Source organism: Pseudophryne corroboree, chromosome 10 (genome assembly GCF_028390025.1).
Source record: "Pseudophryne corroboree isolate aPseCor3 chromosome 10, aPseCor3.hap2, whole genome shotgun sequence".
Lineage (NCBI taxonomy): Eukaryota > Metazoa > Chordata > Amphibia > Anura > Myobatrachidae > Pseudophryne > Pseudophryne corroboree.
This window is the reverse complement of record NC_086453.1, coordinates 355,920,910-355,945,078: the sequence shown is the minus strand read 5'-3', so window position 1 is coordinate 355,945,078 and position 24,169 is coordinate 355,920,910. Positions and strand designations below refer to the sequence as shown.

General features: G+C 44.8%; 1 protein-coding gene across 1 annotated transcript in view; it reads right to left on the bottom strand.

Annotated features, from left to right (window-relative positions):
• Window positions 1-314: 314 nt before the first annotated feature.
• LOC134965368 (nicotinamide N-methyltransferase-like) overlaps window positions 315-24,169 on the bottom strand; it is a 31,117-nt gene continuing 7,262 nt past the window's right edge. The window contains exon 3 of the mRNA XM_063941835.1: window positions 315-735. Within this exon, the coding sequence (XP_063797905.1) occupies window positions 315-735 (421 nt within the window). The remainder of the gene's footprint in view (window positions 736-24,169) is intronic.

Here is a 24,169-nt window from a genome sequence, read left to right as displayed (position 1 = left end):
AGATTTGGTGGGTTATATTGTTTCTGTGCTGGGTAAAAATTGTCTGCTTTATTTTTACACTGCAATTTAGATTTCAGTTTAAACACACCCCACCCAAATCTAACTCTCTCTGCACATGTTATATCTGCCACACCTGCAGTGCACATGGTTTTGCCCATTAGAGAACAAATTTGCTGCTGCTATCAGGTCTGAATTAGGCCCACAATCAGGATGTATGAACAGTGCGAATAATACACATAGTAATACACATCCGCAGTAAAAAGAAAATGCTCAACTGCACCCGACACAGCATGTTACTCAGAATCAGACCCTTATTACTCTCTATGAGCTGTGATAAATATAACAGTCTCATAGTCTATATGGTCACTCACTGCTGTTCTTTTCTGGACTGCACAGTGGTCAATAACAAACCCTTCCTCAGTGAGAACTTTTCTTACAAAGTTCTCATCATATCTGAACACATGTACCTTGTCCTGCCCAACCATCATATAAGTTGTATTTAAAATTCCACAATATATCAGGTATCCTTCAGGTTTTAGTAACTTCACACATTTTCTGAAATTCTTTATATAATCATCTTGGTCTTTGCTGATGAACTCAAACATCATTCCAATGATGACACAGTCTGCTGGTGGGAGCACCTCCGGGTCTGTGAGATTCTCTTTGTCAATGTCAAATTTTATGACCTTTGTTATTGCCGTCTTCAATGTCTTGTCTTTGTCCTGACACTGGTCACTGAAATATACAAACACAATACGGCTCACTGGTATCTAGGACTAGTCATGCCACCACATGAGATTTAAGAAGTTTTATTTGAATATTAAATGGGTGGAAAGGTATAATTAGGGAGGCATTGTTAATTTTCTAGAAGGGTTCCTCAAAAGGGGTGGTCTTCAGTATGCCAGCTCTTGGGATCCCGGCCCACAGTATACCAGTGCCGGAATCCCGACAGCCGGCATACTGACACTTATTCTCCCTCGTGGGGGCCACGACCCCCCTGGAGGGAGAATAAAATAGCGTGGCGCGCGTAGCGCGCCACCGTGCCCGCAGCATGGCGAGCGCAGTGAGCCCGCAAGGGGCACATTTGCGCTCGCCACACTGTCGGTATGCTGGCGGTCGGGCTCCCGGCGCTGGTATGCTGGTCGCCGGGAGCCCGACCGCTGGCATACCATACTACTCCCCCTCAAAAGTGGTAGAGACTGGACATTATTCTATACTTTCAATGAGGCACCTCTTTTATCTTCTAAGTGCATTTTATACTACAGTGGTGGGGAACAGGTACTGTGTAGATACCTCTATCTGTGACACTCACCTCCATTCAGATTTATTACATTGCACAGACTTATTATCTGCTTAAAACCCAGCTAGAATCAATTATAAAGCAGAGCATAAGACTGAACAAGATCTGAGCATCAGATTCTTCATTGCTTATCCTCATACAATATAAGTAGTGTATATGGATCTTGTAGAATTTGTGCCACTTTTGGGTTAGTGGAAGCATATAGTGGCATGTACAATTATGATCAGCATGTGGGCTGGTGTGAGGTTTCTAGGCACCCTAGGCAAAGATTTACATTACTGCCCTAACTTCCCAATACAATCCTTCAGACCATTTACATAAAACCAGACTTGGTCTATGACAATGGGGATGGAGTCATTTTTCATATGCACATCCATTTATCAACTCACCCTCACAGCACCCATTAACACATTTGTCCACACTGTCAGAACCCCTATCCTCCCACTACCCAACACCTACTTATCCAATCAGCCTGAGAACTCATTAACCTTCCTCACAGCAGAAATTACTCCCCAACCCACCCAGCACTTATTAATCCATTCACCCCCAGCACTCATTAACTCCCCTTCTCACAGCACCCATTAACCTCAATCATACACCAAGAACCCATTAAAGGTTCCCTTATTTGCCTGGCTCTTGCTGCTCAGTCAGCTCCTCATTGTTGTACAGCCTGTGGGGCAGAGTTTGCATAATTGGCTGTGCCAGAGGGAAGGGTAGGAAAGGGAAGGGGGCAGCCTCAGCAGGCTGCCCCTTTAGGTTTCAGTGTCCTTAGGCAGCTGCCTAAACCTGCCTAATGGAAGTGTAGCCCCTATATGTGGGGGAATTTTTGTTCAGTGGTGATTTGAGGGCATGTGGAAGGATTTTAGTGCCAGGGCAGTGTCTGAGTTGCATATTGAAGATAAAGAAGAAAATGTAAGGTCCAATTAGGATCCCGACGGTTTAGATCCCAGCAGCCAAAATACTGATGCCGGAATCCTGACAATGCTCGGAATGCCGCAATCCCAAATGGAATCCCAATCCTGGCGATGGCACACTGACAGTCGTGATCCTGAACAAGTGACTGCCAGACCACTGGAGAGGTAAGCCACTGGGGGTAGGTTAGGGTTGGGATGCAGGGGGAGGGTTAGGGTTAGGCTTTGGGGAGGGAGGGTTAGGTTTAGGCTGCGGGGAGGGTGGTTAGGTTTAGACACCCCCAGGGAGGGTGTGGCTGGGGGGGGAGAGGGTTAGGGTTAGGGGGGCATTGGGGGAAGGTAAACCCAAACCAAACATATTTGCATTTTGAAATGTAAGTGGCTGATGTGGGTGTGCGGAAGTCATCTGGGAAATTATTTTTTTCTGAGATTAAGTGAAATAGATGTTCCAGAGCCACACATGCACAGTGTACAGGGTCCCATTCCTCTTTTACAAGAACACATCATTTTACACTAATCTAAACCAAAGATGTCAACATTTTCATAAGAGAAATGCATTAGTAAGTTATATGATTACTGCATTTTGTGAATAACTTGTGCACAGTCTCAAAAGAAGAAGGATAATGCCATAAATTGAGTAGGGAGCCCAATATGTATACTTGGGGGCAGTAATAACGCATGCCAATATATTTTTTTTTACAGATATTAACTTTTAGACAGGAAGGGACAATTCATTATTGCAAATAAAAAATCCAATTATTGGGGAATTTATGAACATTATGGACCACATGTAATAGCCTGCGGTTTGGGGAGTTTGTGATATCTCAGTGAATTAGCCGCAAGGTTTTTAATCAATAACATATCCCCAAATTCTGCACCTACTGCTATTACATGTGGCCCTATGAGTATCTTCCTTACACCCTATCTGGGGCTTTTGTTTTTTAATTTTAGTTCCTAAGTAGAATTCTTTTCTCACATATCTAGATTTCTGTGACATCTACATATTTTATAATCCTAATTATCTGTATCCACATGATATTATCTTTAATTATGTAGTTTGCGAATTTCAAATAATGCAATAATATCTTTATCTGAAAATGTATTACACAATGTAGCCTTTTGCTGAACTTGATGTTCCACATGTTATTACTAGAGATGAGCGGGTTTGGATTTAACGCCAGAATTAATGCCAGTTCGGTTTTTATCCGGATTTTTCTTATTGTCTATCCAAAACACGTGTCATCCGTGAGCCAATAAGATGCCGTTTTGAGATCCAAGTAAATCCGTGTAAATCCGAACCCGGTCATCTCTAGTTATTACTAGAGATGTGTGGTGGACACTTTTTGGGTTTTCTGTTTTGGTTTTGGATCTGGATCTCCGCTTGTGTTTTGGATCTGGATTGGTTTTGCCAAAACCACCCTTTAGGGTTTTGGTTTTGGATCTGGATTTTTTTTTGGAAAAAAACATAAAAACAGCTAAAATCACAGAATTTGTGGGTAATATTGATCCTACAGTAGAGATGAGCGGGTTTGGTTTACACGGTTTTACTCGGTTCTCAAAACGATATCTTATTGACTCACGGATGTCAAGTGTTTTGGATAGCCAATAAGAAAAATCTGGATAAAACAGAAGTGGTGTTAATTCTGGAGACACATCCGAACCCGCTCATCTCTATCCTACAATATTATTAACCTCAATAACATTCATTTCCACTCATTTCCTATCTATTCAGAACACCTCACACCTCACAATATTATTTTTAGGCCAAAACATTGCACCGAGGTTGCTGGATGACTAAGCTAAGCAACACAAGTGGGTGGCACAACACCTGGCCTATCTAGGAGTGGCACTGCAGTGGCAGACAGGATGGCAATTTTAAAAACTAAGCCCCAAAAGAGCACATAATAAAAAAAAAAAAAAAAAGAGGTGCAGGATAGTATTGTCTTGGGCCCTCACACCCACCTAGGCCCTCACACTCACCCTTATGTTGTTTAAACAGGACATGCACAGTTTAATAAACCCATCCTTTCAGTGACAGTTGGTCCCCCTGGAAAATGCTCACCAAGTTCTCTGAATCATAGATAGCTACAAACATACCACCTACTTCTTTGATGACTTTTCACATTTTCAAGAAGAGGCAAGAGGAAGAGGGCAGTGTCAAGAAGGTGATTAAAAATTAGAGAGGCACACGCAATCAGGAACAACACACAGGCTTTCACCTCCACTCCTATATTGGTGTGTAACAGAAAGGGCTTTAACCAAGCAAATATAGAATTACCACATTACTGGACAAACTGAAAAACTAGGGGCCAAAGCCTCCTAATTTGTACCCTCTTCTCCATTTTAAGGAATTAAGATAATCTCAGATTTAATGCTGGGATGCAAATAAACTGGTGTATACCACAGGATAAAGATTGGATATTTTCCATCCACATAGTCTGGAGACTTATTTTTTTAAAATCTCATGGGTTTCTTTTTTTCCATTTTTAATTGCCTTTGTATTTACATATTTTGTGGCAGAAGCCTTATTTTCATTTTTCACAGCTCCCAATAACACATATGTGAGCATACCTGTGTGTCCAAGTTACATGCATGTGAGTATACTGTACCAGTGTGTCTTGTTAATTTTATTCATTTTTTTTAAATAAAGCATCCCCTTAGGTGTTTTAGCAGCCTCTCCTGAAACCCCACAGCAGCCCTGGATGGGGCAAGTTGAGTTCGGGAGGGTACGGTACAATATTAAGCAGGACTGTGCAGTGAATTTTTTGTTATTTTGTTATTCAGCCCATGCCCTAGTGGAGCTTACCACTCCACAGTCTAAACTCTTTTTATACTACAAGTAGAACTGTGGGAGGAAGCAATGCTAACCTCTTTTACCACAGCATGCCTCAGTTTGGCAAGCCAGACAACTTCCTGGCTGTAAGCCACCATGAGACTCCATACTTGGCTTTGTTCAGTAACTGTGCCTCACATGAGCTCCTGGCCCATCTAGTGCTGCAGTGCAATGGAAAGCTGATGCAAAGGAAGATCTCTGAAACTCTGTTTTTCTAACACCACAAGGTCTTGCGATAACCTTATGCAGCCCTTATATTGTACAATTATTAAGAAGAAAACACTTACAAAATAAAGTAAAATAACCCAGTACAACAAATGTGCATCTTGTAAATAATCCCAAAATGTGGAACATTAATAATAAATCAAAATTAAGATTGACTAATTGGAGCCATTCATTTGAGTCCCTATCATGAAATAATTGAGAAGAACATCTCTCTAATGCTGGGTACACAGTGCACACTAGAAGATATATCTACTAGAGATAAACAGGTTCAACAAGGGCACCCCTGTAATTATATGGCAGAGATAAAGACATAGGTGTCTTTAGAAAATCTAGTTTTCTCCGGCAGTTGCCAGAGAAAATGTAGTAGTAGAGGTTGCCACGTCATGTTCCGCTGGATTATGATTATGTCTCTTCTGAGTATGACTGACTTTGGCCACAAATGTGGTCTCTACCCAATTTATTAAAAAACACTTTGCCAAAATTACAATTTCCATTTCCACCTTTGTGACTATATGTTTATCTGGTTGTGATGTTGAAGCTTGTTTGATATTCTGGTCTCGGTTTTAATTTAAACCTAGGATCAATTACATTGGAATTATATGGCAGTGCCTATGGGCTTATACAGCAGATAGGCAACACCCTTAGTCTTATACAGCATAGGCAGCACCCCTGGATAATTACATAGCACAGAAGACAGGCAACAGCACCCCTGGACTTAAACGGCAGTGGGTCAGCTACCCTGGACTCATAGGGCAGAGGGGCAGCACCCATATAGAGCAGCACCACGGAAATTATGTGGTAGAAAAAGAAAAGACGTTCTAGATCAAATTGTCCTTAGGCCCTCCAACCCACTCTTATTTTTTTATAAACAGAACATGCACATTTTAACAAACCAAGCATTTCAGCGACATGGTCTTCCATATGACTGTGGCATAAATTATTGCTTTGTTTGGGCCCCCAGCAAAAAAGAAGCAATTATTCTCTCCTTGCAGAAACTGGATTTACAGAGGCAAATGTCATCCTCATCCGATTCTTCAACCCTTCAGTGTTTACATCCTCATCCTTACAGAGAAATAATTCCACACCGTAGAGGTGGATTTTTTTTTTGTATTTTTCCCAGGCATGACAATGAGCATTTTTATCCCATGGCCAACAATTGTCTCCACTGGCGCCTTATTCAAACAAACCACATCAACATCAGAATCCTCATCGTCAAACTCCTCCTCAGCGACAGCTACACCAATATCCTCCTCATCCTGGTGTACTTCTACAGTGACATCATCAATCTCAATATCAGCAACTGGACTGGCAGTGCTCCTCCCACCATTTGCAGAGGGTGTGCAAATGGTGATAGAAGCCTCCTCTTCCCATACAGTCTTGGGAAGGTCAGGCCTAGACAAACTTGGACTCTCCTTGGGGATTCTTAATATCTCTGAACAAACAGTTGTTTTTTCCTGTGCTTTTTTTTGTCAAGAGGGAGGAGGGCTTCCATCTTCATGAGAAGCTGATCCACCAGTCATGAACATAGGCCAAAGCCTTAGCCTTTCCTTGCCACTTCGTCTCGTGAATGGCATATTTCCAATTTTATGTTTCTTATCAGATAATTGTTTTTTGGTTATTACTTTTTGCTTCTTGGATTTTACATGCCCTCTGTGACATTGGGCAATGGTCTTAGCAGACGATGTTGATGGAATTGCATCATCAATGTCATGACTGGTGGCAGAAGCAGCTTCAGCACTAGTACTAGGAACTGGAAGTGGTTCCTGATCTTTCATATTTTTTCTCCAAATTTTTGTTCTCCATTTCACGGGACAGCACCCCTTTATTATAACAGCAGAAAGAACAGTGCCCCTTTATTTTCAAAGTACCCCTGTAATTTTACAACATGCAAGACAGGGCCAGTGTACCTTCATTTTCACAGCACCCCTGTATTTTTACAGCATAAATGACAGGGCAAGTGCACCTTTATTTTAACAACAACACCCCTCTATTCTTATAGCATACAGGACAGGGCCAGTGTTCATTTATTTTCACAGCACCCCTGTAATTTTACCACATACAAGACAGGGCCAGTGTACATTTATTTTCACAGGACCTCTGTATTTGTACAGCATACAGGATAGGGACAGTGTACATTTATTTTCACAGCACCCCTTTAATTTTACAGCATACAAGACAGGGCAAGTGTACATTTTTTTCACAGCACCCCTGTCATTTTACAGCATACAAGACAGGGCCAGTGTACCTTTACAACACTTCTGAATAAGGGCCTTAAATTCTCTCCTTCAGCGTCCCCCAACATCTTTACTCTATTTGTCGAGCTGAATAGATATATAAGAACATTATGTCGCAAGAGATTCTTTGCTAAACAACACATTAAGCGCGACAAAGAGGCAGCTATTCCAATAGTACTTGACCAAAGTGATCAGCTGGCTCTCCACATATTGGAGGAGCTTAGTGAAGATACTCCGTCTAATGCACAGATGGAGAAATTATTTGACATCTCTAGGAAGAAGTTCAAACAGAAATCAGAATTCTTTCCCATTAAATCCAAGGGTTCTAGTATAGAGACATTTTACAAAGTCACTCTGGAGGATTTTAAAAGAATGTGTTTAGATATAGATACTATTTCACAGAAGAGAATATCCAATCTCTCAAAATATGAGAAGAGAGCAATAAAGAACCTAACTAGAGATAAATCTATCATTATCAAGGAGGCAGAAAAGGGGGGTGGGCTTGTCATACAAGACAAAACTGACTATATATCAGAAGCAATGAGACAATTAGGAGACTCTAAGTTCTACACTAAATTATCTAGTGACCCCACACAAAGCTTCCTTAGGGAGCTTGCGACTCTTCTAGGGGAGGGAGTAGATACAGAAGTTATTTCTAAAGAGGAATATCACTTTCTATATTCATCGTACCCTGTCACACCTGTATATTATCACCTACCCAAGATACACAAATCCATAACTTCACCTACCGGGCGTCCTATTATTTCTGGTATTCACTCCCTCACTTCTTATTTATCTTTTTATGTAGACTCATTTTTACAACCTCGGGTGTCCACACTCAGGTCTCACATAAAAGATACTACTCATTTTTTATCTCTTGTTAATGATATAGAATGGAAAGACACCTATGCATTCCTTACTTTGGATGTACAAAGTCTATATTCTAACATACCTCATGAGAAGGGCATACAAACAATATCAAATCGATTGGCTCAGGATGGGGACCTGAGTGTGGCACACAGAAAATTTATCATAGACTCCATTTCTTATATCTTACGTCACAATTATTTTATGTTTCTGGATTCTCATTATTTACAAGTCAATGGTACCGCCATGGGGACCAGGTTCGCGCCCAGCTATGCCAACCTATACATGGGGAAGTTGGAGGACCATCTTATTTGGGGGGGGGCTGGGACGCGGACCTGGTCCTGTATGGCAGGTACATTGACGATTTATTCATTATTTGGGATGGGGATGCACCTTCTGCACAAATGTTTGTTGACACTCTTAATCTTAACACGAATGATTTAGTTTTCACTCATCAGTACCACCCACACTGTATCAACTTCTTAGATGTAACTCTACAAGTTAGAGATGATAAATTATACACCATGAATTACACTAAAGAAGTTGATACCAGTGCATACTTACACTACTCCAGTGCACATTACCCCCCCTGGAAGAGGAGCATTCCTCGGGGACAGCTTATACGTCTGAGATGGAATTATTCTGATTTGGAGTCCTTTGAAACACAAGCACTGAAGATGCTTGAGTCCTTTAAACAGAGGGGCTATCCAGAAGCCCTTTTAAAAAGGGCATTTGAGGACACTAAAAGAATGGACAGGAAAATACTATTGTCCCATAAGAAAGAGAATAATGATGAGTCAGGAGGTAATAAACAATTAGCTTTTATTTCCACATATAATGACCATTGCTCTCAAATTAAACAAATTATAAAGAAAAATCATAATATATTGAAACAGGATTATCTGTTAACACCATTGCTACCAGCTGATCCTGTTTTTGTCTTTCGAAATAATAAATCCCTCAAAAATACACTTGCACCTAGCTTTTTGAAACCAGAATTAAAAGTAATATCCCAAACTAATTCTTGGCTCGAAATGGAAACCAAAGGGTTTTTTAAATGTGGTGCGAGTAGATGCATCACTTGTAACTATATAGACAATAAAAATAAACACATTAAAACAGAAAATAATGACGAATTGTATGAAATTAAACACTTTATCAATTGCAATTCTACTTATGTCATATATATTCTCGTATGTGAATGTGGTCTCAAATATGTGGGACGTACAACAAGGAAACTGAAAGTTAGATTTCTTGAGCATTGTAGAAACATTATTAAAAGACTTGAGTCCCACAGTGTCTCCCAACACTTTCACATGGCCCACAATGGAAATCCAAAAAACCTCAGACTAATTGGGGTTATTCCACTGACCAACAGAGGGGGTGATAGGTACAAAAGATTGTGCCAACAAGAAGCATATTGGATGTTTCGAATGGGTACAATCTACCCAGGAGGTCTAAATGAGGCTGTAGAACTTAACACTATAATTTAGCAAAATACTTTATAGATAGAATTTAATTTTCCAAAAAATTAATGGAGAAATAACAAAAAAGACAAATAATTACGTTAATATAATATAAAAAAGAAAAAATATATATATCCAATTTGGTCTCCTCTATTCCTTTGTGACATACTTGTGGGCCTAACAACTGTTTTTGGGGATTTATCTAATGAAATTAGGTCATCCTTAGACCTTGGTTTTAGTATATTTCATATAATTTCCTTCTCTACAGGAACCTATGCTCTAATATTCAAATATTCCAACATCATCTAGCTGATTAGACTTACTATTGAAGAATAGCTGCGATTCCATAATTCCTTATTAGATTTATCTAATATATTGCTATTATGACAATATAATTTATTTATCTCAGGTCATTTTTTTATTTTTATTTTTATTTATATATATTTTTTATATTTTTTTTAGATATTTTTTTATAATTTTTTTATTATTATTTTTCTCATTTTTCCATAAGCTGTTAGCACTCTAAATTTCATGTAGGGCATTGTTACATGGCCTCCATCCTATAGATTTACCCTTCTATAAATATCCTATGGGATTTGCGATCCGGACACTGAGGGCGGAAATCAATCACCTGAGGCCATTTATGAATGCCTTTACACTTGAAGTACGGGCGGAAGCGCTATGTCTGGCGCCGCCCTTGGTTGTCTCCCCCACACAGCTAGCCGCGCTGGATGGCGTATGTCACGCACCCGGCGGCTTCTCCGTGACAACTTCCTATGTATTGATAGGCGCAGTGAGAGCTCCGATCACGTGGCGCATTAGCGGTCACATGATCGGACCTCTGAGTATGGGGGTGGACAGTGTGCTACCTCCATTTTTATCCCCAACCAATAACAGTATACAAATTGCGTCTCCATAGTGATATCAGCCATAACAGATGCAACTATTGGCTGACAATTACACTTATACTTCCTGTTTATCATTCTGCTGTAATCAAACATGTTCTATAAACGAATTTGTTTTAATAAAAACTAAGTTACAGTTACACAATCCACATCATGTGAGAAGTAGGTTTGTCTTATATAAGATACTATAGTATTTATCTGTTTATTGTTCAATTATCATGCAACACAGCAACCAGGTGCTAATTAGCCACCATATTGAAAGGGGTATATAAACCCCTCATACCTCAACTATTGATACCTTTGAAAAAGCTGCTAGCTGATTGCAGCGAAACGCGTCAGGTGCACAGGGACCCAAGCCAGATACACTTTGCAGGAAGACCGAACCACCACCACCAAGATCCGGACTATCATCTGTATTTGGAGGACTGTAATAGCAAGCTGAACCGATGATCTCTACATACCGCACTGCATGAGGAGCTCATCATTCAAAATCCAGGAGCACCATATCCTCTAGCGGTAACTTGTTACTATATGGGACACTGCTTACCTCCTAAATACCTATAGATACTGGACTTTGGCCAATTCGGGGGATCAATTTGGAACAGACTTTCCATCTCTAAATCTTCTTCCAATTGCTGGCAATTTGGGTAACCCTTTAAACGCTTATACTTCAATTGTATGTTTTTACAAATTTGCATTCATGTTGCATGTATTTTATGGTGTATTCACCACACCATTTTAGTGTTATTCCTTTTTTATTATTAAATTGTGCAATTAATAGATGAATTATGATTGTTGTTATATTATACAAATTCAGCGCAGCCTCCAACTTTCCTTTTTTGTTTACCTTTACAACACCCTGTATTCTTTACAGCATACAGGACAGAACCAGCACCTCTGCATTTTCAGAGCACCCCTGTATTTTTACAGCGTACAGGACAGTGCCCCTGTACAGCACAGTGACAGGACAGCAACACCCATGTACAGCTGCAGCACCCCTAACACAGTGACAGTACAGCACCCCTAACTGATTCAGCACAGGACACCACAGTAACAGAATAGCACCCCTTAACAGCACCCATAGAGAGCATACAATGACCCCACCTGACACCACCACCCACAGAGAGAGACAGAGGTCTGTCTCCCTCACTCTTCAAGTCCAGAGTAAAAATGGCAGCAATGCGTGGCTCTTTATATGGAATCCAAAACCCACGAGAATCCGAGAGTGGGATGATAACATTTTGCCTTGTTTTGGGATCCATGTCTTGCAGGAAGTCCCGAGCTGGTCTCAGATCCAGGCTCAGATCCTGAAGTCCAGGGGTGTTCAGGTCTCAGAGATCTGAACCACCTCATCTCTAGTATGAAGCCCTTTGTGCATCGTGCTTCCAGAGATAGGGGAATATGCAATTCCGGGCGAATTGCGGCACTTTTTCGCCCATTTTTAAATTCGACACAATTCGACCGTCGAATTCCGGCCGGCGGGTGCCGGAATTCGACATATTCAATAAAAAACGGATTTGACAGTCCCGCAGTCGAAAAATGGACCAATTGACGGATTTTGATTCGATTTTTAAAAATGTTTAAAAAATGGTAAAAAACCCTAAAAAATTTGAGTGGGGTCCCCCCTCGTAAACATAACCAGCCTTGGGCTCTTTGAGCCGGTCCTGGTTGCCAAAATATGGGGGGGGGAAATGACAGGGGATCCCCCGTATTTTAACAACCAGCACCGGGCTCTGCGCCTGGTCCTGGTGCAAAAAATACGGGGGACAAAAAGCGTAGGGGTGCCCCGTATTTTTTGTACCAGCACCGGGCTCCACTAGCTGGACAGATAATGCCACAGCCGGGGGTCACTTTTATACCGCACCCTGCGGCCGTGGCATTAAATACCCAACTAGTCACCACTTGCCGGGGTAACCTGGAGCAGTGGGGATCCCTTCAATCAAGGGGTCCCCCCCAGCCACCCAAGGGCCAGGGCTGAAGCCCGAGGCTGTTCCCCCCATCTATGGGCTGCGGATGGGGGGCTGATAGCCTTGAGTAAAATCAAAGAATATTGTTTTTTACAGAAGAACTACAAGTCCCAGCAAGCCTCCCCGCAAGCCGGTACTTGGAGAACCACAAGTACCAGTATGCGGGGGGGGAAATGGGCCAGCTGGTACCTGTAGTTCTTCTGCTAAAAAATACCCAAATAAAAACAGGACACAGACACCTTGAAAGTAAAGCATTATTACATACATGCTGACACATGCATACTTACCTATGTTGACACGCCGACTGTATCCACGTTTCCAATGCCGACGTCCGGGGTACCTGCAAATCAAATTTATACTCACCTGATCCAATGTCCGGTTATTGTAAACCTCGTACTTAACAAAAAAAAAAAAACCGAATACCCCATCCAGCCGGACTGAAAGGGGTCCCATGTTTACACATGGGACCCCTTTCCCCGAATGCAGAGACCCCCTGTGACTACTGTCACAGAGGGTCCCTTCAGCCAATCAGGAAGCGCCACGTCGTGGCACTCTCCTGATTGGCTGTGCGCGTCTGAGCTCTCAGACGCGCATCGCACAGCTCCCTCCATTAGTTTCAATGGTGGGAACTTTGTGGTCAGCGGTGGGGTTACCCGCGGTCAGCGGCTGACCGCGGGTAACCCCACCGCTGACCGCAAAGTTCCCACCATTGAAAGTAATGGAGGGAGCTGTGCGATGCGCTGTCTGACAGCTCAGACGCTCAAAGCCAATCAGGAGAGTGCCACGACGTGGCGCTTTCTGATTGGCTGATGGGACCCTCTGTGACAGTAGTCACAGCGGGTCTCTGCATTCGGGGAAAGGGGTCCCATGTGTAAACATGGGACCCCTTTCAGTCCGGCTGGTTCGGGTATTTTTTTTTTTTTTTACAAGTACGAGGATTACAATAACCGGACACTGGATCAGGTGAGTATAAATTTTATTTGCAGGTACCCCGGACGTCGGCATTGGAAACGTGGACACAGTCGGCGTGTCAACATAGGTAAGTATGTATGTGTCAGCATGTATGTAATAAAGCTTTACTTTCAAGGTGTCTGTGTCCTGTTTTTATTTGGGTATTTTATTAGCAGAAGAACTACAGGTACCAGCGGGCCCGTTTTCCCCCCGCATGCTGGTACTTGTGGCTCTCCAAGTACCGGCTTGCTGGGACTTGTAGTTCTTCTGCAAAAAAAACAATATTCGGTCATTTTACTCAAGGCTATCAGCCTCCCATCTGCAGCCCATGGATGGGGGGGACAGCCTCGGGCTTCACCCCTGGCCCTTGGGTGGCTGGGGGGGGCCCCTTGATTGAAGGGGTCCCCATTCCTCGAGGGTACCCCGGCCAGGGGTGACTAGTTGGACATTTAATGCCACGGCCGCAGGGTGCGGTATAAAAGTAACCCCCGGCTGTGGCATTATCTGTCCAGCTAGTGGAGCACGGTGCTGGTACACAAAATACGGGGGACCCCTATGCTTTTTATCCAACTTATTTTCTGCACCAGGACCAGGCGCAGAGCCCGGTGCTGGTTGTTAAAATACGGGGGATCCCCTGTCATTTTTTCCCCGTATTTTGGCAACCAGGACCGGCTCAAAGAGCCCGAGGCTGGTTATGCTTAGGAGGGGGGACCCCACACATTTTTTTTTTCTGATTTTTAACCCATTCCATAAAAATAAAAAATAAATATTTTAAAAAATATATAAATAATACTTGTGCCTCCTAAATAGACAAACCAAGTACCTAATCCCTTCGAATATAAATAGATATGCTATTAGCAATAAAGAAAACACACAAAAAAACATGTTTTTAAATTTTTTTATTAGATTCCGCCAGCAAAGTGAGGCGGATTGAAAATGACGAATTTACTGATGAAAAGCACTAATGTCGAATTTACATTCTGCAATTAAATATACTTTTGTCGAAAAGCCGCATTTGTACCATTGCAGAAATGTCGAATTTGTCAAATGTCGAATTTCAAAAAGTCGAATTTGAAAAGTCCGTTTTTTTGACGAAAAGTACTGTATTGCATTGTCGAATTTTTTTTGGGAGAAAATGTCCCGTTTTTCGACATTTTCGGGAATTCAACCGCAATTGCATATACCCCACAGTATTTAGTAGAGAGAGCTTACCATAGACAGAATTGTTAAAGACAACACAAGTTGGTGTCAACTTGCCATTAATTTGATTTCTCAATAAAGGCATACAGAGTACACAGTACACTGATTTGATATGCAGACCCGTCTGAATTATATATTACAAACAGTTTTCTGACTAGAACAAAATAGAGATGGAAAACCATAACTTCCTTATAAAAAATAAATAAATAAAATAAAAATTAACATTTGTATTTCAGACCAGTATTAAATGTAAGAGTGCAAAACAGCTTTTCAGGACTCTGACAAAATGGCGTGGCGGCCATTTTTTGGAGTCCTATGCATGTGCTGTAGACTCTGGCGCTGTGCCAGGGTCTCAGTGGTCATAGCACTAACAGCGGTGCTGGTGGCTGCGGGAGAGGAGGGGGCACACACACACAGAGACTGCACACGGGTCCCCTCCTCTCTAGATTCGCCTCTGCTTGATATCCTTATCATACACTGCTCAAAAAAATAAAGGGAACACTAAAATAACACATCCTAGATCTGAATGAATGAAATATTCTTATTAAATACTTTGTTCTTTACATAGCTGAATGTGCTGACAACAAAATCACACAAAAATTATCAATGGAAATCAAATTTATTAACCCATGGAGGTCTGGATTTGGAGTCACCCTCAAAATTAAAGTGGAAAAACACACTACAGGCTGATCCAACTTTGATGTAATGTCCTTAAAACAAGTCAAAATGAGGCTCAGTAGTGTGTGTGGCCTCCACGTGCCTGTATGACCTCCCTACAACCCACACAAGTGGCTCAGGTAGTGCAGCTCATCCAGGATGGCACATCAATGCGAGCTGTGGCAAGAAGGTTTGCTGTGTCTGTCAGCGTAGTGTCCAGAGCATGGAGGCGCTACCAGGAGACAGGCCAGTACATCAGGAGACGTGGAGGAGGCCGTAGGAGGGCAACAACCCAGCAGCAGGACCGCTACCTCTGCCTTTGTGCAAGGAGGAACAGGAGGAGCACTGCCAGAGCCCTGCAAAATGACCTCCAGCAAGCCACAAATGTGCATGTGTCTACTCAAACGATCAGAAACAGACTCCATGAGGGTGGTATGAGGGCCCGACGTCCACAGGTGGGGGTTGTGCTTACAGCCCAACACCGTGCAGGACGTTTGGCATTTGCCAGAGAACACCAAGATTGGCAAATTCGCCACTGGCGCCCTGTGCTCTTCACAGATGAAAGCAGGTTCTCACTGATCACATGTGACAGATGTGACAGAGTCTGTGTCATGGTGCCGCGGTCTTCATACTTACCTCTCCGGGCGCGCTGGGTCTCCGTGCGGCCATCCTCGCTGGCGGGTCCCGGCTTCCGGCGCTCCGTCTAGCCGGTCTCCACGTCCGACGTCCTCGGGAGCTGCGGGTGACGTCATCGGCCCGTCCTCCAATCAGGCCCTTGCAGGAAGTTTAAATTCAGACGCCGGGCAGTGCTCCGGCGCCTGAGTATCATCGTGCTACTGTACCTGTGATCTCCAGTGCTCCGTGTCTCCAGCACCTCCGTGCCTCCAAGCACCTCAGTGCCTCCAGCACCTTCGTGCCTCCAAGCACCTCCGTGCCTCCAAGCACCTCCGTGCCTCCAGCACCTACGTGCCTCCAAGCACCTCCGTGCCTCCAGCACCTCCGTGCCTCCAAAGCACCTCCGTGCCTCCAAGCACTTTCGTGCCTCCATTACCTCCGTGCCTCCAGCACCTAGTATTTTATGTGATTCACCAGCACCTGTCAAGTTCTCTCTTTCAGGAGACCTTCAGCGTCCGCACGTGCCTCCTGTCCGCCGATCTGATCCTGCATGAGGAAGACTTACATCCGGCCATCTCTGCTGCGGCCCAGTTGCGGTTCCACTTCCCGGTCATCGGAAGAAACCCCGAGTCCACAACCTCCTCAAACCAGGTCAGTGATAGTATACTCAGGCCACATGGACCCGGGGAATCGGAACACGGACTCAAGTGCCATCCAGGACCTGGCTTCCCGTGTACAAAGTCAGGAAGCGGCACAAGGTCAGGTGATGCAGTACCTCCAGGAGTTGTCCGGACGTCTGGATCAGATTCAGGCGTTTCTAGCCTCAGTAATTCCGGCACCAGTTCCGGTAGCTGCACCACTTGCCACCTCCAGCAATGTCCAACCATCGGCCGGTGCCACTCCGCGCCTTCAGCTGCCTACGCCATCCTGTTATAATGGGAATCCTAAGGATTGTCGTGGTTTCTTAAACCAATGCGAGGTACATTTCGAGCTACTAGCTCACAACTTTCCTACAGACCGGTCCAAGGTAGCATATATTATTTCTCTGCTGGAAGGATCTGCCTTGGATTGGGTGTCTCCATTATGGGAACGTTCTGATTCACTGGTTTCCAATTACTCCGAATTCATCACGTCTTTTCGACGAATTTTTGACGAGCCCGGCAGGATGACCTCGGCCTCTTCTGACTTACTCCGCATCCGTCAAGGCTCCCGATCCGTGGGTCAGTATGTGGTTCATTTCCAAACCATTGCCTTTGAACTTCGTTGGAATAATGAGGCTCTGAGAGCTGCTTTCTGGAACGGTCTTTCTGATCGCCTGAAGGACGAGTTGGTCAATCGAGAGCTTCCGGATTCTTTAGAGGAATTGATCTCTCTCTGTGTCAAAGGTAGATCTCCGGATGCAGGAACGTGGAGGAGAACGTAGTCGATCTGATCGTTCTAGGTTCCGGCTTCCTCCTGCAAGGCAAGCGGTGGTTCCAAGTCCAGACGAACCCATGCAGATTAACCGATCCCGATAATCCCTGGAGGAGCGGCAGCGTCGTCATGAGGGTAAGCTCTGCTTGTACTGCGGAGCTGCGGGTCACTTCATCAAGTCCTGCAAATCCCGTCCGGGAAACGAGAAGGCCTAGCTTGTTCCGGAGGAGTCAAGTTGGGGGTTACGACCAAATCTTCTCCCACTTCGGACTGTTTGCTTCCTGTGACGTTAATCACCAAAGCTACTTCCAAGTCTTTTGAAGCCCTGTTGGACTCTGGAGCTGCGGGGAATTTCGTTTCTTCCCTCTGTGTCCAAAGCCTGAATTTGGAAGTACGGTCCATCGAACGGCCTATTTCCTTGACAGCCATCAATGGTACTAGGATATCCAAGGGTATCATAACAGAACGTACGGTTCCAGTTAAACTACAGGTCGGGGCTCTACATCAAGAATATTTGGAGTTCCTGGTGATCCCGGGAATGCATCACGATCTGGTTCTCGGAATACCTTGGCTCAAAAGTCACAATCCCCATATCGATTGGAAGACCGCACAGATTCGGTCTTGGGGTTCTTTTTGTCACGCTAACTGTCTCACCCCTGTATGTCCGCTTCGTGTTTCTTCTTAGACGGAGGAGGAACCTATTCCAGAGGCGTACCAAGAATTTAGAGATGTGTTTTCGGAACAAGCAGCCAACCAGTTACCACCCCATAGGGCTTGGGACTGCCCCATTGACCTTATCCCAGGGAAAATGCCGCCTCAGGGACGCATTTATCCTCTGTCCCTCCCAGAGACACAGGCTATGTCTGACTATATCAAAACCAATCTTCACAAGGGATTCATCCGCCCCTCTACTTCCCCGGCTGGAGCGGGCTTTTTCTTCATGAAAAAAAAGGACGGAGGGTTAAGACCATGTATCGACTACCGCGGCTTAAATGATATTACCATCAAAAATAAATACCCCTTGCCTCTAATCACAGAGCTGTTTGATAGAGTTCGTGGTGCCCATGTTTTTTCCAAGCTCGATTTGAGGGGGGCCTATAACCTTATTAGCATCAGAGAGGGAGATGAATGGAAGACCGCCTTAAATACCCGGGATGGGCATTATGAGTATCTGGTGATGCCGTTCGGTCTTAGCAATGCTCCTGCTGTCTTCCAGGGATTCGTCAACGAACTCTTCCGAGACATGTTATACCTAAGTGTCGTGGTGTATTTGGATGACATCCTGATTTTTTCAAAAGACCTTGCTTAACACCGAATACAAATCAAAGAGGTACTCCGTCGTCTACGTGAGAATCATCTCTATGCCAAGATGTCCAAGTGTACCTTCGAAGTAACATCAATACTGTTCCTCGGTTATATTATCTCGGGGAAGGAGCTACGCATGGATCCGGAGAAACTCTCTGCCATTCGGGACTGGGCACAGCCACTCTCCTTGAAAGCAATACAAAGGTTCCTGGGTTTTGCGAACTATTATAGAAAGTTCATTAGAGGTTTCTCCACCATTGTTGCACCCATTACCGCCCTAACGAGAAAGGGTTCCAACCCGGGGTTGTGGTCTCCCAAAGCCATAGAGGCCTTTTCCCACTTGAAATCAGCTTTTATGTCCGCTCCAGTACTCCAACAACCAAATTTCGAGGAACCTTTCTTCCTAGAAGTCGACGCATCCTCGATCGGAGTTGGGGCCGTTCTCTCTCAGTATGCCTCAGATAAGAAATTACATCCGTGCGGCTTTCACTCTCGTAAATTTTCTCCGGCTGAACGGAATTACACTATTGGAGACCAGGAACTCTTGGCGATTAAATCTGCCTTGGAAGAGTGGAGATATCTCTTAGAGAGGGCCAAACATGTGACTACCATTTACACTGATCACAAAAATTTGTTGTATATCAAAACCGCACAGTGCTTGAATCCTCGCCAAGCTAGATGGGCACTCTTCTTCACTCGATTTTCTTTTGTTATCAAGTACCGAGCCGGGACTTTCAATACCAAAGCGGATGCACTGTCCCGTTCACAAACTCCCACAGATGATGAGGATTCCTTTGAACGGAGTTTAATTCTAAATCCAATTTCTGTCTCTGCTGCCTCGACTACTCCAGGCCCTCTTCCTGGAAGAATGTCCGTACCGGTCAAATTCCGGTCGAGGATACTTCAGTGGGCCCATATCTCCAAATTCTCCGGTCATCCCGGCGCCCAGAAGATGTACAAGTTTCTGCAAAGATCTTACTGGTGGGACTCCATGAGGAAGGATGTGTTATGAACCACAGGTAGTGGTTCATTCCTATTTTATGTTTATTTAGTTGTCTTGCATGCCAGGATTTCCCATTGCTCTGTTTTGGATTACTCTTGTCTGCTGCCGCTGGTGAGTCTGTGCAATTGCAGCTTGTTCCCATGTGTTCAGCCTCATCTGGCTGCTGATTGCATCTTGTCAGCTTAGTCGTGCAGCAGGCCAGCTGCAAGAGATAATTAATTAGGCCTCTCTGATATATGCTGGCTCACTGCAGTTAGCAGATGCTGATGATATTCCTTGGTTTGCAGTCTGCTTTAAGTTTGAGCTGGTTCCTGTCAGTCCCTGTGTGGATTCCTGTGTCAGTCCCTGTGTTGATTCCTGTGTCAGTCCCTGTGTCTGATCCCGTGTCCTACCCTGAGTTCCAGTGGATTCTGCCTGTCCTCCAGTTCTGAAAGTCGGTGTCGGCAGCTTCCTGTTTGCCTATGTCAGTTGCAGAAAGTATCCAGTCCTGCTCAAGCCGGTTGTTCCTGTCCTCAGTGGTCCTGTACTCAGAGATTTGTCATCTTTTCCTGGAGTCTGACTGAGCACCTTTAACATCCTGTGGTGTTCGTGAGTCACGGCGCAGCCGTGTGTTGCGGCTTGTCCGCTTACGGTTTATTATTTAGTATATTTGTGTCCTGGAGCTTTTGCGGAGGATTCCGCTCTCCCTGATCCACTCTGGTATCCAGCGGTGCTGGATAGGAGTAACGGATCAGTGGATCTTTGGTTGTCCTTTTCCCTGGCGGCTAGTCCGCACATACCTTTTGATTTAGTTAGTTAGCTTGTAACCCCTGGCCTGGTTGCTTAGTCAGAGGGCCCCTTGTTATCACCCGGTCTCGGATTTCCCTTTGTCTCCCATTAAGACCTGAGGGGGCATCGGGGTTGGGCAGACATAATCCGCCCTTCGAACGCGGCTGCCATGGGCTCAAGCAACCATAGTCTCGCAGGGGATTTCTGATAACACGGGCGAGACAACGGAGTTAGGGCGCCAGGGGTTACTAGGCTTTCCTGCTCCCACAACCAGCATATCTTCCCAGTACTCTGACCTCAGCCATACGATCTCCGCTGGTCTGGAGTACGGGAATCATAACAGGATGTACAGGATTACGTTAATTCCTGTCCCCAGTGTACACAGCATAAATCTCCCCATTTACCCCCTGCTGGGTTGGTTCGTCCTCTGTCCATTCCTATGAAACCCTGGACTCATATTTCCATGGAGTTCATCACTGACTTGCCCCTTTCCAAGGGTTGCAACACCGTTTGGGTAATCGTCGACCGTTTTTCGAAGATGGCACACTTCGTTCCTTTGACTGGTCTACCGACAGCCCTGAAACTAGCTCTACTGTTCATCCAAGAACATTTTTGGTTGCATGGGTTGCCACAGGAAATAGTCTCTGATCGTGGGGTACAGTTCACCGCAAGGTTTTGGAAAGCCCTCTGTTCGACTCTACAGATTAAACTTAAGTTTTCGTCCGCTTATCATCCCCAAACGAATGGACAAACGGAACGAGTCAATCAAGATCTATAGACTTTCCTCCGTCTTTATCTCTCCCCTTCACAGGACAACTGGGTGGAGTTGTTACCTTAATCATTCGTTTCATTCTTCCACTGGTGAATCTCCATTTTTCATCAACTATGGGTTCCATCCACGTGTTCCAGAATTACCAATCCTTCCGATGGAAGAGGTTCCAGCCGTAACGTCCACTCTACTACACTTCAGACAAATTTGGAGTAAGGTTCATGCTAATCTTAAGAAGGTTTCAGTCCGGTACAAGTTCTTTGCGGATAAGAAACGGCGAGCCGCTCCACAATACAAGGTTGGCGACAGGGTATGGCTGTCCACACGTAATCTCCGGTTGAAGGTGCCCACCATGAAGTTTGCTCCAAGATTCATCGGTCCTTACCCTGTGCTACAAGTCCTAAATCCTGTGGTCTGCAAGCTGGGTTTACCTTCACACCTACGTATACCTAACGCCTTCCATGTTTCTCTTCTTCGTCCTCTCATCCTTAATTGTTTCCATTCAAAGACCTCTAGCCCCACCTCAGTGGAGACTGAAACAGGAACAGACTTCGAGATCAGAAATATTCTAGACTCGCGTTACCTTCACAAGAATCTGCAATATCTGGTGGAATGGAAAGGATATGGTCCTGAGGAGAGAAGTTGGATAAAGGCTTCTGAGGTCTCGGCTCCTCGACTAGTCCGGATCTTCCATGCTAGACATCCTACGAAGCCGGGAAAGTGTCTAGGGGCCACTCCTAGAGGAGGGGGTACTGTCACGGCGCCGCGGTCTTCATACTTACCTCTCCGGGCACGCTGGGTACCGTGCGGCCATCCTCGCTGGTGGATCCCGGCGTACGGCGCTCCGTCTAGCCGGCCTCCACGTCCGACGTCCTCGGGAGCTGCGGGTGACGTCATCGGCCAGTCCTCCAATCAGGCCCTGGCGGGAAGTTTAAATTCAGACGCCGGGCAGTGCTCCGGCGCCTGAGTATCATCGTGCTACTGTACCTGTGATCTCCAGTGCTCCGTGCCTCCAGCACCTCTGTGCCTCCAGCACCTTCATGCCTCCAAGCACCTCCGTGCCTCCAAGCACCTCCGTGCCTCCAGCACCTCCATGCCTCCAAGCACCCCCGTGCCTCCAGCACCTCCGTGCCTCCAAGCACCTCCGTGCCTCCAAGCACCTCCGTGCCTCCAGCACCTCCGTGCCTCCAAGCACCTCCGTGCCTCCAGCACCTAGTATGTTCTGTGATTCATCAGCACCTGTCAAGTTCTCTCTTTCAGGAGACCTTCAACGTCCGCACGTGCCTCCTGTCCGCCGATCTGATCCTGCATGAGGAAGACTTACATCCGGCCATCTCTGCTGCGGCCCAGTTGCGGTTCCACTTCCCGGTCATCGGAAGAAACCCCGAGTCCACAACCTCCTCAAACCAGGTCAGTGATAGTCTGGAGACGCCAAGAAGAACATTCTGCTGCCTGCAACATCCTCCAGCATGACCGGTTTGGCAGTGGATCAGTAATGGTGTGGGGTGGCATTTCTTTGGGGGGCCGCACAGCCCTCCATGTGCTCGCCAGAGGTAGCCTGACTGCCATTAGGTACCGAGATGAGATCCTCAGACCCCTTGTGAGACCATATGCTGGTGCGGTTGGCCCTGGGTTCCTCCTAATGCAAGACAATGCTAGACCTCATGTGGCTGGAGTGTGTCAGCAGTTCCTGCAAGACGAAGGCATTGATGCTATGGACTGGCCCACCCGTTCCCCAGACCTGAATCCAATTGAGCACATCTGGGACATCATGTCTCGCACCACAGACTGTCCAGGAGTTGGCGGATGCTTTAGTCCAGGTCTGGGAGGAGATCCCTCAGGAGACCATCCGCCACCTCATCAGGAGCATGCCCAGGCATTGTAGGGAGGTCATACAGGCATGTGGAGGCCACACACACTACTGAGCCTCATTTTGACTTGTTTTAAGGACATCACATCAAAGTTGGATCAGCCTGTAGTGTGTTTTTCCACTTTAATTTTGAGGGTGACTCCAAATCCAGACCTCCATGGGTTAATAAATTTGATATCCATTGGTAATTTTTGTGTGATTTTGTTGTCAGCACATTCAACTATGTAAAGAACAAAGTATTTAATAAGAATATTTCATTCATTCAGATCTAGGATATGTTATTTTAGTGTTCCCCTTATTTTTTTGAACAGTGTATATTATGTCTATTTCTAAGACACTGGCTTCCCTATTAGCTTTAGCATTTGTAATAAGAGGAGTTGACCTTACCCTATTAGTTTTCTCATACCCATTATTCAACCCCCAAAAGTGTACCAAATTATTCACAAGGGTCATACCAACACATCTCTTATGTAGAATTCTTAGTAGAATTAGAAAAAGTAAAGATGATGTAGAACCAAACCATTACATTGTCTCCTTTTTATATACTTTACTTGCTCTTACCCTACTTGTTACAATATACAGCAATTATTTATTAAGTGTAGAAAGCCTTTCTGTACAGCTAAACTCTCCACCCTTACAGGATACACTGTCACATGACAGTGTCTTGTATTGATATTTCTCAATTTAATGGCCTCTCTTTACTGGCTGACACTGCTTCTAAAGCTGCTTCAAAGTCATGCCACGTCAAGCTATAATGCACGCTGCAAGCTGGTCATCTGCACATGCATTGGTAAAATACTAAGGAGACTGCTGATCAGGAGGTTTACTCCTATACCCTCCAGGGAAATTTACCTCACACACTGATATACCTTCAACTTCAATGGATATGCCTCTGAGTGCAGGTTTGACA